This window comes from Alosa pseudoharengus, unplaced genomic scaffold (genome assembly GCF_046254945.1).
Source record: "Alosa pseudoharengus isolate Yale_2024_CS ecotype anadromous, Long Island Sound unplaced genomic scaffold, YU_APseudo_1.1 YU_APseudo_1.1_scf_2, whole genome shotgun sequence".
Taxonomy (NCBI): domain Eukaryota; kingdom Metazoa; phylum Chordata; class Actinopteri; order Clupeiformes; family Clupeidae; genus Alosa; species Alosa pseudoharengus.
The window spans coordinates 13,628,917-13,645,413 of NW_027468663.1; the positions used below are offsets into that span (position 1 = coordinate 13,628,917).

The following is a 16,497-nucleotide window of genomic DNA, read 5'->3' on the forward strand; positions in this document are numbered from 1 at the left end:
CCGGAAATAGGTGCAATAACTGAATGGCATTTAAACGAGCATAGTCTGTTATCCTGCAATTAATCTACTCGCACGTAAGCGTGGGACTTTTGACACAGATTCAGAGTGCTCTGTGGCCTAGCCTACTGCGTGACATTCCAAAGGGTCGCTGCGAGGTGCGCCACAGAGGGGATCTCCTTGTTTGCTTCGGCATCGGGACTCCGGTGCCTAGCAACACTACTAGTCCTGGGGAAGCCCTAGCGCTTCAGGCGGACTGTGATCCCCTACATGACGTCAATGGACTATCATTCCTTCTACCTGTCGTGCGAAGAGGCCAGAGGCGAGATCATTTGTGATGAAATTTGAACCGAACAGAGAACATGAAAAGTTACCAGAATTATCAGCGAACTCAGCAACGGGTCTGAGAATGCACACCAGAAAATTAGACCAGATTTTAATATTTCCTTGCATTGCGTAGAACTACACAACATTACAACCGATTGTTTATCACTTATACCAATATGGTATATCACTTATACCAATATGTTACTAGGCTACTTGGATATGATTGAGTGATGTTATGAGGATATGACTTAGCCTACATATTTTTCTATATCTTAAATCATTGACTTTAGTTCAGCATTCAACACGATAGTACCTCTCACCTTGGTCACAAAGATGAAGGCCTTAGGACTGACCACCACCCTGTGTCACTGAATATTTGACTTCCTCACCAACTGTTCACAAGTGGTTAGAGTGGGGGGTCTGACATCTGACTCATTAACCATCAGCACTGGTGCTCCCCAAGGCTGTGTTTTGAGTCCACTGCTGTACAACATCTACACACATGACTGCAAAGCCAATAGCAGTCATATCTCCATCATCAAGTTTGCAGATGACACAGTGATCTTGGGCCTGATTAGTAATAACAATGAACAGCTCTACTTGGATCATGTTGATGAGGTGGCACAGTGGTGTAAATCTAACAGCTTGACACTGAATATCAATAAATCCAAGGAAATGGCTGCGGAAAGGAAGCAGCAGAACTACAGTTACACCCCACTAATGATCAGCGGGCAACCTGTAGAGAGAGTCACAAGTTTTCAGTGTTGGACAAGTTACTTCAAAAGCATAATGCATTATTTATTACTTGTTACTGTCATTTCAAAGTAATTTGTTACATTACAATATTACTGTCTTTGAATTGTAAGGCATTACACTACGTTTACATTACTTTTACCAAAATAACAGGAAATATAGATCTTCATGTGTTCAATGCAGCTCATTACACGGCAGGAGGTGATGTGGTATGGCATAATGACTGAGCTAGGCTTAAGGCTAACAAAAGAACAATATAATGGTTGCAGTTATGGCTCATGGGGCAATGTAGGCCCCAAAGGCCAAAGGTCACTCACAACTTAATATAGTAAAATTTAGCCATAGTGAGATTGTATGTTGACTATTAATGGTTCTCATCATTGCTGGTTGCCTTTCCTTCCACTGACAGTGGTGTAGACTTAATGCAAATAGTTTGAGAATAATGGCTACGATCTTTGTCTGTAAAAGCAACATTTTAGTTATTCTCACTGCTTGAAGTGAGAAGTATAGCCTAACCATGTTAGATCTGTTGCATGAATGGCAGAGATAACTCAAATTCCCTTTCTACAGTCATCTAAACAAGGCAATCAAATTCCAGGACCAGCATAGATGACTTTTTTTAATTCTTGGAAAATCTTCTCTGGTGCCAATTAAGCATTTCTCAAGTTTGGATTAAAAAGCAAAGTAACTTCAGTTACTGAGAATTGTACCGAGTAAAATTTTACTGAAATTGTATTGGTAATGCCTTACATTACTGCATTACAGCAAAAAGCAATGCATTACTGTAATTACATTACTTTTTTAATGCACTACTCCCAACACTGCAAGTTTTAAATACCTTGGTGTCCACATTACTGAAGACTTAACATGGACTGTTAACACTCAATATGTTCTGAAGAAGCCCAGACAACGACTCTACTTCCTTCGTCAGCTAAGGAAATTCAAAGTTTCTACATCCATCATGAAGGCCTTCTACACTTCAGCGGTTGAGTGTTCTAACTGGTAGCATCATCACCTGGTATGGGAACTCCACAGTTAGAGATTGTAGTACTCTGCAGAGAGTAGTGCACTCAGCTGAACGTACTATAAGAACTCAACTCCCTGCTCTACAAGATATCTATTCCAGAAGAGTACTCCTAAGAGCCCAAAAGATTCTGAAGGACTCTTCTCATCCTAACAATGGATTATTCCTACCGCTGAAATCAAGAATGTAGTCACAAAGCCAGAACGTAGAGACTCAGGAGAAGTTTTTATCCCTAGGCCATCCGAACTCTGAACTCACACTATACTGACTTTGCACACATTCACTCCTCAGCACTCTCAAACATTTCCCAACTCTGAATTCACACTATACTGAATTTGCACTCATTCACTCCTCAGCACTCATGACCCCCCCCCCACACACACACACACACCTACATGACTTTTAGCACTTTTACATCCCTCTCCCTATGCTACAGACCTTTTATTTATTTTCTTATTTCATCACACGTCAAAACACACACACACACATCTGACTTTCTCCAACTTTTGCACATCTCCATAGAACTTTTTATTTATTATTTTTGATTTCTCCTCCATCTATCTACCCATGTCCTTGATTGCCTAGCCTTTCTGCCCCCCCCCCCCCCATCCCCAACACACACACACAAAACACACACACTTACATCACTGTCATCACCTCACATACATACAGCACACTGCTTGCTACAGTAAGCCTCCTCTACATACTTGCTGCACACTGCCCCACCCTCCCTACATACACAGCACATTGTCTTCAGGATCTTCTCCAACACACATCCTCTACATACTTACAGCACACTGCCCCCACCTACCCATACACACACACACACACAGTTACTGCTCCACTCCCCTCCCGCCCACACACACATCTTCACTGTCATCACTCACATACATCATACATACAGTACTCTGCTTGCAATAGTAAGTCCCTTCACCATACTTGCATACTTGCAGTACACTGCTCCCCCCCCCCCCTCTCCCCTACATACACAGCACATTATTTAATCAGGAAGCTTCTCCAACACACATCCCCAACATACTTACAGTACACTGCCCCCCCCCCCCCCCCCCCCCCCCCCAATACACAGCACATTGTCTCATGAGGAAGCTTCTCCAACACACATATTGCACACTGCCCTCTCCCCACATACACAGCACACTATCCCATCTCCCAACACACACACCAAGACCCCTGGCAGTTGGGTTAGCCCCTTGAGCCGTGGATCTGCCCAAGGTTTCTTCCTTGGTAAGGGAGTTTTTCCTTGCCCCTGTTGCTCTCTTGGGTGCTCCTTGTTGGTGCCCCCCCCCCAATCCCAATCCTCCCCCACCTTTCTTATGCAGCCCTTGCCACTTAATCTACAATGCGTAATCAAATAATAAAGGCCTACTGTTTAAAGTACTTGCCCAATAACTACTTACACACTCGATAAATAAAAGACAACTGATGCCAACTCACAGTGACTCAGTGTAAAGTGATCTTTTTACTCGACTGTATTCAGCCAGTTGATCATGACTTTCTCAACTTCTGTTCTGTGTTGTAAACGCTTGCGCTTGCACTGCTGTTTGGCCTTGGCCATCGACCTACTTTCATAACTGCTTTCCCAATGTTTTCTACGTGATAAGCACTAAAACACTAAATCGGAGGATCTTCGACCAGCACCAGCAGAGCCAACAGCAGGCAGCAGGTCACGCAGTACGTTTGTGTTGTGATTGCGCGTTGCCGTGGAAGCAGGACTCCCGGGGAAAGATCAAAGTCTGAGCCGTTGTAGAGGGAGCCCTGACGAGGGTAGGCTGCCACTGCTTACGTAACACACTCCAGCAGCATTTCCTACCCGTAAACATTCCAACATCAGCTCACACATTAGGCCGGGAGACAAAATCTGAGCCATGCACGGTTCTCCAAAAGCAGGGATGCTGAGTTGACAGCTGTGCACTCAATGCTCACTCTTCAACACAGCTTGGCTTCGTGTTATTAGATGGGAGCATTTTTCAACATAAACGCATGCTCACACAGAAAAATCACTCACACACACATGCAAAACACACACACACACACATGCACACACACACTCTCTCACATACACACACACACTTGCATTTGTGTGTCAAAGTCACCACATTAATTCTGCCAGCTCTAATTGGGAATGCCCCATCATGTCAGGAGACAGGAGGCAGTCCCAGGCTGGCCCCAGATCAGGTGCTTGCTTGGCAGTCTGGTGTAGCTGACCACAGCCTCTCATGGAGCGCTGAGCTGGGGCCCTGCGGCTACTCTCCAGACAGCCAGGCGTGTTTGCAGCATTTAACGTTTATCAGAAAGGGATATGGGGATTTTTTCAGGCTGGTCTTGCTAATTCTAGTACTTATCACCTGACTAGAACTGACACCTGACTGTATTAAAACAGCACTCACTGATTCTTATTGTACTCTACCTTTAAATTGTTTTTAATTGTTCTAGAATTGTTGGGAGAATTGTTTTAAAAAGCTTTAAACTGTATATCATGTTGTAAGTCGCTTTGGTCAAAAATGTGTCAGCCAAATGTAATGTAATGTTTTTGATGTTATCTGACTACTCTGGTATTGGTCTATATACCCACACTAGCCAGCCACTCTTCCAGAGGAGGGAAAAGCGCTCTAATGGTGCTTGAGCAAGTCGGGACTACGCACTCTAGAACACGTTTGAAATACTGCCATGGTGACCGGCAAACATCTGTCTGTCCTGGCAGGAGCTGAGATACTTAGTCTCTCTCATGTTTCTTTATGTTTATCCTGAAACTCTGGTATTGGAATGTGATGGTTTCATTTTGTGTGTGTGTGTGTGTGTGTGTGTGTGTGTGTGTGTGTGTGTGTGTGTGTGTGTGTGTGTGTGTGTGTGTGTGTGTGTCTTTGCTCTTTCTGTTTTGTCTTGAGTGTTCTATGCAATCTGTATCACCTTCCTGTATCATCAATTCAGCCTGGCTCAGGCAGGACCAGGTGGATCAGGAGAATATTTTTCCTGCAGGTGCTATTAATGATGCAGTCAGCAAATCTAATCAAAGAGCCTTTACTTTTGGTCAACATCTCTGTAATTTGGAGGCAAACATAGTGGCTCGGAGCCATAAACAGTTCCAACCAATCAATATGTTGCTCCAGGAACACAACAGGGAGGGGTGGAATCTATTAGCTATTGATCTCAACAACCTTTTGCTAAAATCATAGGCTCTCCCTTTGATAATGGGGCAACCGTGGCCTTGGGGCTGCCGTGGCCTACTGGTTAGCACTTCGGACTTGTAACCGGAGAGTTGCCGGTTCGAACCCCGACTTGTAGGAATCGACTGAAGTGCTCTTGAGCAAGGCACCTAACCCCTCACTGCTCCCCGAGCGCCGCTGTAGCAGGCAGCTCACTGCGTCGGGATTAGTGTGTGCTTCATATCACTGTGTGTTCACTGTGTGCTGAGTGTGTTTCACTAATTCACGGATTGGGATAAATGCAGAGACCAAATTTTCCTCACGGGACCAAAAAAGTATATATACTTATACTTAAACGAAGTTGAAAATATATGAATATAAAATAGAAGTTGCTGTTAATAACAATAGTGTGTAAGTAGTAGTATAGAAGTTGAATATGCAGACAAAAAGTCTACCAGGTGAATGGTTTCAGCCTTTGCTTTTTTGGCTCAGGGGCTTGGGAACGTTCATGGGAAACTCGGAATGATTAAGGCATTGTAAATCTTCTCAGAGTGACGTTGTACTAGAGATTTCCATTGCGCTAAAGCCATCCGCATGTGATCAAAGGCCCATCTGTGTTGAAGCACAACTGAGGCTTTTCTCTAAATGGTCTAGTTGTACACCTGTAGTTCTTTCTGTGCCATATTTATGGGAACACTGAGAAGCCCAAACTGTGCCATAATTCACCATGGCCAAACACACATTTCCCAGCGTCTAGTCATCCATATTATTTTGGACTATGAGGAGGACTTTCCTTTTTGCTGGAAACTGTGAGAATTGAACAGCTGTGGGACAGAGAGTCACTTGTCAAAACTCTTAATTCGTTCTGATGGCCCACAAAAGCACTTTTGGTTTTACTCTTTTGCTACTGAAAACATTTGGGTTTTGACTCTTTTGGGGAAATATGATCATTCTTGGATGGCGCCCGGCATAGTTTCTGCTCTCCTTGTGCCGTTTGTTTTTCTTTTTTTCCACTGCCCAGTGATATTTTAGCACATGTGCATAGCAACAGCGAAAACAAAAAAGCGGCAGATGGATTCTTTCTGAAACCACTTTTGTGAATTACTGATCACGTAAAAACCCGCTGCGGCTTTGAGATTGCAAACATCAGTGTTGAGAGACTGCATGCAAACCATCCCTCTAAATAGGGCTGTCTATTTCTGTAGGACTCCAGCGAACATGTGTTTGACATCAGTGTCACTCATTCACTTGTGGCTGTGGCCCCTCACTCTCTTTCTTTCTTTCTCTCTCTCTCTCATTCACTCACTTTCTCTCTCACACACACACACACACACACACACACACACACACACTTCAGCCTGTTGGCTGCAATGTGAAGAGGGACTGAACAGGAACCTGTTACCCTACTCACATCCAGCAGGTTTCCTACTGCAGATACTGGTGCTGGAGTCCAGTACATCATGTTTTAAGTTCTGCGCTATTAAAGTATGAATATAAAGTTGGTCAGTTTATGAATGTTGAGCTAGATAAACTTTGTGACCTGCTCATGTGTGACCCAACAGGTGGGTTGATTCAAAGTGAGGACAGCCAGTGAACTTGCACTAATAAACCAGTTTTAGACCGGATGAAGTGATGCAATCATATGAGTCAGTTTGGCTTTGTTCCCTGGGCTGGGAGATCACTCGAGCCATTTAAACATTTTAAACGCTGGTGGAACTGGCTACAGTGCCCATACCATATTCAGGTCCATGTGCCTACGGGCACCCAAGTTTGAGTCTGACAAGTTTGAGTCCTTTCCCGATCTCATCCTCTCTCCCGCTGGCTTCCGATCACTCTCTTCACTTCCAACAGATTAAAAAAAAGTACCAATTTAATACTGTGAATGTAGCCCTTTAAAACAACTGCACGAACAATGCCTGTCAGGTTCTGCAGGTGGCTATTTTGTACAGGAGCGTAGTGACCTGACATGACTCACCAATCTTTTATTCCTGACCAGTCTAGAGTGACAGTGTTCACTGTTCCCGCTTTGTTTCATTGCATTAAGAGCTTTTTTGTCCAAACCTGCAGCTGAGATTTGAGAACATCTCGAAGAGAAAACAAGGTGTCAGAAATTCTTCTCAACAAATCATCACACTGAAGGACTGATTTAGTCAGATTAAATGTGCCGTTTTTTTTTTTTTTCAAGATGTGGAAGGTGTGTCAGTCTAATTAATCAGTACAGTGTGTTTCAGTGGTGATTACTGGTTTTAATTACACAGTTAGATCAGCTATTTGCTAAAGGTTTTTCAAGTGAACATTACTCATCCTATGTAGGTGACCGTGACACACACACTCTGCGTGGGCTAACGCAAGGTGTGTCATGATCAGGTACTGAAATGGACCACTGAATTAAAAAAGATCATATATGCAGACTCAGAGATTTATAAAGACAAAGCTTTCCTTTAAAATCCCACCTCTGGTCTAATTTATCTTAGCGTCTCTCTATACCACAGCTGAATACTTAATTTCTCCCCAATTCAGACCTCTTGGAAGCATTGGTCCCTAACAATTATTTAATAAGTATTATATTATAGTGTATTAATGTGTATATGTGTATTGCAGGTGCATGGCCCTGTTTCCATTGTAGGACACTGTCTGCAAGCACATGGGTGCCCAGTTGTCCTCCTGGAGGCTGCCCCCCCCCCCCCCCCATCCCCCTCTGTCCGACCACAGAGCGGAGGAGGAGAGGAGAGTGAGGGGAAAGACTGTGGGGACATGTGTCCACCAGAAATCCACCACACTTTTTTCTCCCCTTCTCCGTGACCGCTTACCATCAGAGTCAGCTAAAAATACAGCCTTTACATACACACAGACACGTAAATGCAAGCCATGTGAACACACACAAACACACACAGACACACAGGAAACTCACGCAAGCCCACACACTCAGGAGCAAACACATGCATAGAGCCACATGCTGCTGCTTTAAAAATGGGAGAGTGGGGAAAGGGCGCGGCACACGACGACCCCCATTCCATAAGTGTTGTTATGATAGCACACAAAGAAGCTAGCAATCTACAGATAATTTCCCTTTAAACATCGTAATTATACTCAGGAGATGGTTACACATGCTGCCTTGGGGGGAGCCTATGTGTGTGTGTGTGTGTGTGTGTGTGTGTGTGTGTGTGTGGGGTTGGGGGAAGAGTGAGTGGTATTTTTCTGGTTGAGGAAAATTCAAGGGTAAAAGTTAAAATAGAAGTATATATCCCACATGAAGATATCTGTAAATGGTCCCCACAAAGATGCTATTTATAATCAAGTGAGTTGGTCTCGGGGTCTGGGCAGGATGTATAAAAGGAGATATTTAACGAGTTTGAGTATGAAGCCGAGCACACTGCCTTTATAGAGAGTTTACGCTGGTTAATGGGAAACCCGGTGAAGAGCCAATGCCAACAAGATATGCAGAGCTGGGTTACGACGCAGGGGTTCATCCTCTCTGCGGTTTCCCTGCAGTCAGCGCCCAGTGTTATTTGCCCCTTGGATGGCTTTCAGGAGGGATGCAAGCCCAGAGCGAGAGACCTTGTGAAATACTCTCTCCAACAGTTTTATTGCAGAAAAAGAGTTCCTCAGAAATTCAGTGAGTGATTTATTCCTGATTCACTCTGACAGTTTCAGCAGGGAATGGACTGTGTCTCGTTCCGAGCCTCAGTAAGCTGGGCTGAAATCCTACCTGTAGAAAACACAAACACATGCTCTACTTGCCAATTGATTGATCTTGCTCAGACAATATCATCAGGACTATCATAATACTTCAGACATATCATGCTGGATCATAAACTACACGGACAGAAAGATAGTTGAATAATGCCAACGAAACCTGAGGCTGCGATCAGATAGGACGTGTTGTTTGCAGTGAGAAACATTTTTTTACGTACAGTATTGGCAATAAGCATTTTGCTTTGGAGGTGAGGAATTTTCAAGCCCCACCTGTCATCAACCCAATAAAATGGAAAATGTTAAATTTCCGCATTTTGGTTTTCACATGACATTTCCCGTCTCATTCCACTGGATCAGATGTTATTTTGATTCATATGTCGGTCTGTTTATGACTCCTATGTTTGTGTGTGGCTATTTTGTTTTGAATCTATGATCTTCATTGTTAAAAAAGAGAATGCATTATTAAAGATAGGCACAAAAAAACAAAATTCCTCCTGTTCCTCGCGCCCCACCTGCCATGTCTCTATTCCCTACTAGTAGGGCCAGCCCCACACTTTGAGAACCAGTGGATTACACCCTTATGATGCCAGGTTAGATATACATGCTATTTCAGTGATGTCAGCAGAGCTCTATCGTGCTTCTTGGGCAATGACGGACAATGACAAATACGCCTTATGACGTCAATTTTGCAGAAGGCCAACCATAGTCCAGTTCTGGTTAATTCATTAAAATGATCAATAAAGTGTTTAAAAGGAAATGATTCACAGTAGGTTGGGTGTGAATGAACCGGACTTACCTGCAAATGGCAGCGTTTGGTTTTCAGGTTGTTATTATATGGTGGGAATAGCAGTAGTTAATGTTGCATGGCATTCTTAACTTGTTATAGGCTACTAAGAGATTGCAATGCCACCTTCCATCCATCAATGCCATCTTCTTAAAAAAGCTTTCTCACAAATTGCTTCCTTGAATTATGATTATGCCTGTCCCTCTTACATGGTAGTTTTCCATGCTGGTAATATGACATGGTAGTTTTCCATGTCATATTACGTTTTTTTACAACTGTATACAGTCTTTTTCTCAAAACTCTACACACAAAAATTCAACTTTTGTTCACACAAAATGCAAAATGCCTCAAATCTCCAGATAATTGAAACACATCATTCAAAATGTTATAAACACTTTTAAACATTTGCCTCACATTACAAATACTTTTGACAGTTTTTCTTGATCGCTTTAATGCTTGTGTCAACTCTTGCATCACATTTTCAAAACAATTAACACGCAGGTCTAAACAAAATCACTCTGGCCAAAATGCCAGAGTTTTAACCTTGAGTTTAGCTATGTCTGTGTCATTTTTTCTCATCAGAAAAACTGTGAAAAGATAAAAATCTATTGAATAAAAATTAAATGTATTCATTCCTCCTAAGATGTAACTTGACAAATTTCATTGATCTACAGCTTGTCATTTTTCATTGAAATAGACCTATAAACACCTGGACTGGCTTTTGTACTGTTTTCTTCACCAAAAAGGCAATACAGTACTTTCTCTAAATGTGCCTTACATTCTTGCAAATAACAACACAGAACAGACATGGCATCTCTTATGGATAATGAATGATTGCTGATTGAAGAATTGTGCAAAGGAGATTCACACAGGTGTATCAGAGATTCAGACTTATGCAAGGAATCTCTACCACCTGTGAATATATGTTTTCCTTTTGTTTAGCACAGAAAAACCCTTTGAGGTCTTTGAATGACATCTGTTTGAGTGACATGTTTCAAAAATGGTGTGATGTGCAAAGGTTTTGTGTGTAAACATTTGAAAAAAACTGTAAGAGGGAGATTTGTCCACTTCAGAGGTGACAGCCTTCAAACAAGATGTGTCAGGCTCTCTTCATAGTGAAAGGTCAAAGTAGCACCCTCCAACTACAGCTCAGCACCACCCCCCAACCACACACACACAAACACACACACACACACACACAGTTTGGCGCCTTTGTCTCCCAGGTGACACCAGGTGATCACCTGTGAGGGAGAGCAGTCAGCTCGTCCAGCTGTGATCCCTATCTGCTCCTCTAAAGGGACTCAAACCAGACCAGAGGCATCACTCAAGTGCCATTCAGGCCAACAGACAGCGCTTCAGGGGAAGAGAAAGCCATCACTTCAAAGGCCCAAGCTGCACCTCCCCCCCCCCCCCCCAAAGACCTGTCCAACAATGCCACATGACAGGAAGGAAGGCGGGTGAACTTGTGCCGTGTACTAGCACGATTAAGCATTAAGCAAGGCCGGGCGCAGCAGTCATCCCACCCACGACGGGCACCTCTCGTGCTGACGACAGGGTAAACCGTTGGCTCTGACGTCAGAGGGCACTTCCTCCTTACACTGGGCTCCTATTGTTCTCCAACACACCTCTGTGCGGGCGGTAGTGCCATGCCAAGTGCGTAAGGCTATGTAAGTAATGAAGGTATAAATGAAGTAATGAAGTATTACTGACACGCACCAGTAATTGGCACACACACACACTCACACACACACACACAATTGATCGTGTCTGCATTACAGGTCCTGGTTTGAAGATATGCCTGAGAGATTTGTGCACTATCCTCTGAAATATGCTGTCATACTAACCAGTATAAAATGTTGCCCAGCCGAATCTTTCAGGTCTGTAGTATTCCATGCTAATGGCTGCCTTGGCTTGTGGTGCCACCAGTATAGTGAGCTCATGGGCGTGCAGGCCAAACATTACGCCATGCTGCACTGGAGATAGAGTGGCACAAGAGTACTGCTCGCCAGACACCTCAATATATTTCTGTTCCTGGATAAAGTAGCTGAATCCTGCTGCTGTTGCTGCTGCTGCTGTGTGTGTGTGTGTGAGAGAGAGAGAGATAAGATCTTACGAAGGATCAACAAGAGGGCCTAACATGCTCCCTAAGGCTCCCTCTCATCTCCTTTGATCCTGCAGATGACATTGTGTTATTTGAGCATACTTCACACACACACACACACACACACACACACACACACACACACACACACACCCCTGTGGCATTAACACTGGGGGGTTACTCTCAGATCCCTATCTTTCTCACTTCAAACACGTGAAATCCCCCCTCTTCGACTAAAAAATAAAAGGGCCCACCCCTCACCCCCACCCCACATAAACATGGCGGCCCCTTGTCCATCAAATGCATGGAGAAAGACTGGTCCCACTGTGTGCCCCTGACTTCACCGAGTCGACTCGCCCGGTGGAGCGCTGGTGCTCCCGGCACCTGTTCCTCGTGCCTCTCGCGCGGCGTCATCCTGGCAAGGGCCGCCGGTTTGTGGGGGCAAGACGCGGCAATAAGACCCAGCCGCTCGGCGTGAGCTCTTGAGCTGTTTGCCAGATGCTGCTGCTGCCGCCCGAGCCCCGGCCAAACCCAAGACCTGCTGAGCTTAATGCTGACCTCTGTGGGCAGGACACAGAGTGCATGCTGCCCCTATTAAGCCTCGCCGCAAGTTCACCAGGCCAAAAATATCAAAGCCACCCAGACCTGATTTTTCACTTGAAGTCATCCGCTCGCATGCACTTGGGGCCAGAGGCGTCGCTCGCCTTTTCCAAGGAAGCGGCTCTCTTGGTGAAGATTTAAGTTTAGAAGGCCAGTTAACTCCAGCAGCAGAGAGACTTACAGCACCGCACTGCATGCTGTTGCAAGAGCTGAGGTAATTAGTGTATTGCAGGCAGGCAAACAGAGGGCATGACAACTCTGTTAACCACTTAGTGTCAGACAGAATTACAACATGACCAGACATGTCCACTGTTTGACTGGAAATCTCCAGTCGGCTAGATTCACCTTAACAGCTGACAACTTTTCCTTCAAATTAGCATTTTTCATCAGTCTCCTATAGGTTTTTGCCTACAAATCGATCTGGAAGAGCTAAGAGCTAAATTATTTGATTAACGTATGTGATTAACGTACTATGTGTGTAGAGCATTCACTCACCATCGTAATTTTTGACGGAGGTGGCGTTTAGAGGCTTTTGCATCTGAACTCTTCAAAAGTTGACTGTCAGGTTGTAACAGATTTGTAATAGTTGTATGGGGGCAACTGCGGAAACTCTTTGTTTTGAATGCTCTACACTCCCAGATGTTTTCCCAGGGGTGTCAGCGGCTACTGTGCTGGAGTACATCTGTCCTGGGCCTGTTTGTTTGCTTAAGAAGTGAAGTGAATTATGACCAACACAAATACTCCAGGGACTGTGTGTGCTCTTGATAGCATAGCCAAGGCTCATCATGGGATTGTTTTTTTATTCTCAAAGCACAATCCCCCCCCTGACCAGTGACCACTATTGCACCAGGGCTGAGGAGGCCACGCCACAGCCAGGCTCGGAGACAGGCTGCTGGACGTCTGTAATTTGGCCTGACTGGACCGTGAACCCTGCACACAATAGCGTGAGTTTAAAACGCACTTCAAATCGTCCGTCCTTTTCCATCCGATATACAGCACGTCCCGCTCGCAGCATTACCACAGTCAGAGACTGGTTAACATCGAACCTTTTAATATGTATAAATAAATATAAAAGGGGGGGGGGTCCCATTTTATGGTTTTATTTTTTTTCTCTTCTCCAGGCTTGTGGCGATGTACTCCTGTGTTTTATAAGACAGAAAAATAATAACAACTGCAGAACATTCCAGAAGGGCTGTAATTTTCTTCCGGCGGGCAAAAGTTGTCCATTATGGTCTGGGTCAGGGAGCACATCCGAGCCCGTCATCAGGACCGCACGGCCCAGCCACATAAAAGCGCCTGGTCGCCACCGGGCCCCGGCTCTCTGAGTGAGCAGCCAATCAGTACGCAGAGGCCTGCATTTCTGTACGTTTGCCCCCTAACCACTCCACAAGGGCTAAATAAAGCTCATATTCTTCAGATGAAATTATAGCATGCTTGCGTGCTACCCACCCCTCCCTACAATTAGAATCAGCCATTGATGGGCATCCTAAACAATGGTGTCATGAAGCTACAGGGGAAAGAGAGCTCGCCATAGATGGGCTCCATATGATGTCAGAAAATGGGAGTCGTCCATAATTAAAAGACAAACACTTCTGCTAATTTTAGTGTTTAATGTACACTGGCTAGCGATGGCTTGATGTCACTATGAACCCCTCTTTTAGAGGACTTTTAAAGGGCCTACTTAATTCGACTATTTGCAGTATCACACTCAAAATGACTGCTGGTATGTAATAATGTATTTATAAAGCCATGAAAACTATTGCATGGTGTAACTTATGTAGGTGGTGTTCCAGAACAGGTATTCCAACAAATCCATGAATGAACAATCTGGATTTGTCCACTAATGAGCTGGTCTGAGATTTTGGGCAGGGCAAGAGAAAACTAGTGACTGGAACATCGTCACATGCAGTTGTGGAATTTTACCTGGACTGACAGAGATATCCTCCTGTGTGTGTGTGCGTGTGTGTGTGTGTTTTTGTGTGTGTGTTTTTGTGTGTGTGTGTGTGTGTGTGATTTTTACGGGCCGATAGCAATCAGGTGCGGTGACAGCGCTCCATTCACAAAGCTCTCTCTCCCGGCAACCTGCACTGCTTGTCAACAGTCTGCTCCGCTGACAGACAGACAGGCAGTGCATACCTAGGACCGTCAAACAGCGCACCGGTCGTGTGGGAACACCTCACCAAGGTGCAGATAGAGCGTTTTGAAAGCGCACGCGTGGGCTGAAATGTAAGCTATGGTGCGGTGACTCACCTGGGCAGGGCTGGGCTGGCTGGGATCCCTACGCGTGTTAAAGCCTTATTTTGGTACACTTCTATCAACCGCAGACATCACTATGGTGAAACTGGTTTGTGTTGTTACTCAGTCCGTCAGGCCAAATACATGAGGCTTTTTTTGCAACTGTATAGTAATCTGCAGTTGTCAACAGAGTCTGTCCTGAACCCAGATGGGCAGATAAAGGGAACATCTTTCTGAGGGATGATCCGATAATTACCTTTTATTTCCCATGTGCCCATGTGGGTGTCACTTTGGGGCTGGGTGTTGTAGGCTGTAGAATACTGTACAATTTGTATGTAGCTATAAGCTTACAGACAATTTACTTGTACAGTTTAACAAGTAGTGAATTGACGTTAAGTTGTAAAACTCCTGTAAAATGGTAGTCTGTTCTGTAGGCTATGTGGATATGGTATAGGGCAATTCCACGGAAAATTGACTTTTTGTCACATCCATAACACCAGTGAAATGCCTTGGCATTTGTATGATGTGAATGATAACATTTTTTCTCGTGTACATTCTTCAGCCAAAAATAGCAAATGTTCAAATATCATGTAATCATTCACATCATACCATACCATCAGATTTTATTGGCGTTATGGATGTTACAAAAAAAATAATTTTCCATGGAATTGCCCTATACATAACATATTCACACAAATAAATATATGCTCCATTCTGTCATTGGATTTATCGCTTTCTGTTTAAGTTTGTTTAAGTTTTCTTGGAAACTTGTTGCACTGATCAGAAATCCTTTCAAATTCACAAACAAACATGCAAACTGTTTCGCTGCAAACATACTCACATGGTCTGAGGAGGCGGCGGTATCGGAAATTGGGACGGTAGTAGCATAGTGGTTAAGGAGCTGGGCTAGCATGCAGAAGCCAGAAAAGTTGTGGATTTCCACCATTATGCCCTTGAGCAAGGCACTTAACCCCAAGTTGCTCCAGGACAATGTAACAATGCCCGTGTAATATAATTGACATATGTAAGTCGCTTTGGAAAAATCGTCTGCTAAATGAAAAAAAATTAGGATGTAGTTCTCCTTTAGTATACCTGGACACACATACTGTAGGCATTGGATGCCTGATTATCTTCAAATTCCAGGCCGTCAGCTTGGCCACTTCAAGGTCTGGTCTGCATGGCTTTGGTGAAAGGGGCCAAACCTCATGTTGTTGCCCGGAGACCAACACTAGGCCCCTGTGCCAGACAGTGAGACCCAGTGTGTGTGTGTGTGTGTGTCTGTGTGTGTGTGTGTCTGTGTGTGTTGCTCCGCCTGATCAGAGATGGTATCATTGTCACACCGCGAGCGCACATGAATTAGTAGCCGGGGCTGTTTTTAGGCCACATTAGAGGCATTCCACGGTGTGTGAGTGTGTATGTGTTGTGTTTACTCACAGGGACAAACGTGGCTATTGAGCATGGTGCACTATGGAGTGAATGAGCTCATTCTCCTCACACCTCACCTCACACACACACACACACACACACACACACGCACGCACACTCACATTCCAACGCCACTTTCATTAAACGTTAAGCAGTTCACTGCTTCAATAAACTAACTCTCTGAGAGAGACATATTTCCCCCCTGGCTTGTGAGAGGTACAAATGACATCTCTTAATCTCTTAATATGAGTCAAAACAAGAGCACTTGGAATTAACTGGAGTATCCAGTCCAGTTTGTACTCAATGTATTTTAGACAGGTGTGGCATATTGTGTAAGAGCATTTAATTTACTCATTAAGGAATTGTGGCTTAATAAGTAAATTGTGTGGAA

The 16,497-nt window shown here is 44.3% G+C and overlaps 1 protein-coding gene across 1 annotated transcript in view; it reads right to left on the reverse strand.

The window, feature by feature from the left end:
* Positions 1 to 8,906: 8,906 nt before the first annotated feature.
* Positions 8,907 to 16,497, reverse strand: part of eps15l1b (epidermal growth factor receptor pathway substrate 15-like 1b) — a 117,250-nt gene continuing 109,659 nt past the window's right edge. The window contains exon 23 of the mRNA XM_076293809.1: positions 8,907 to 8,974. Coding sequence (XP_076149924.1) covers positions 8,916 to 8,974 — 59 coding nt within the window. The 3' untranslated portion in view covers positions 8,907 to 8,915. The remainder of the gene's footprint in view (positions 8,975 to 16,497) is intronic.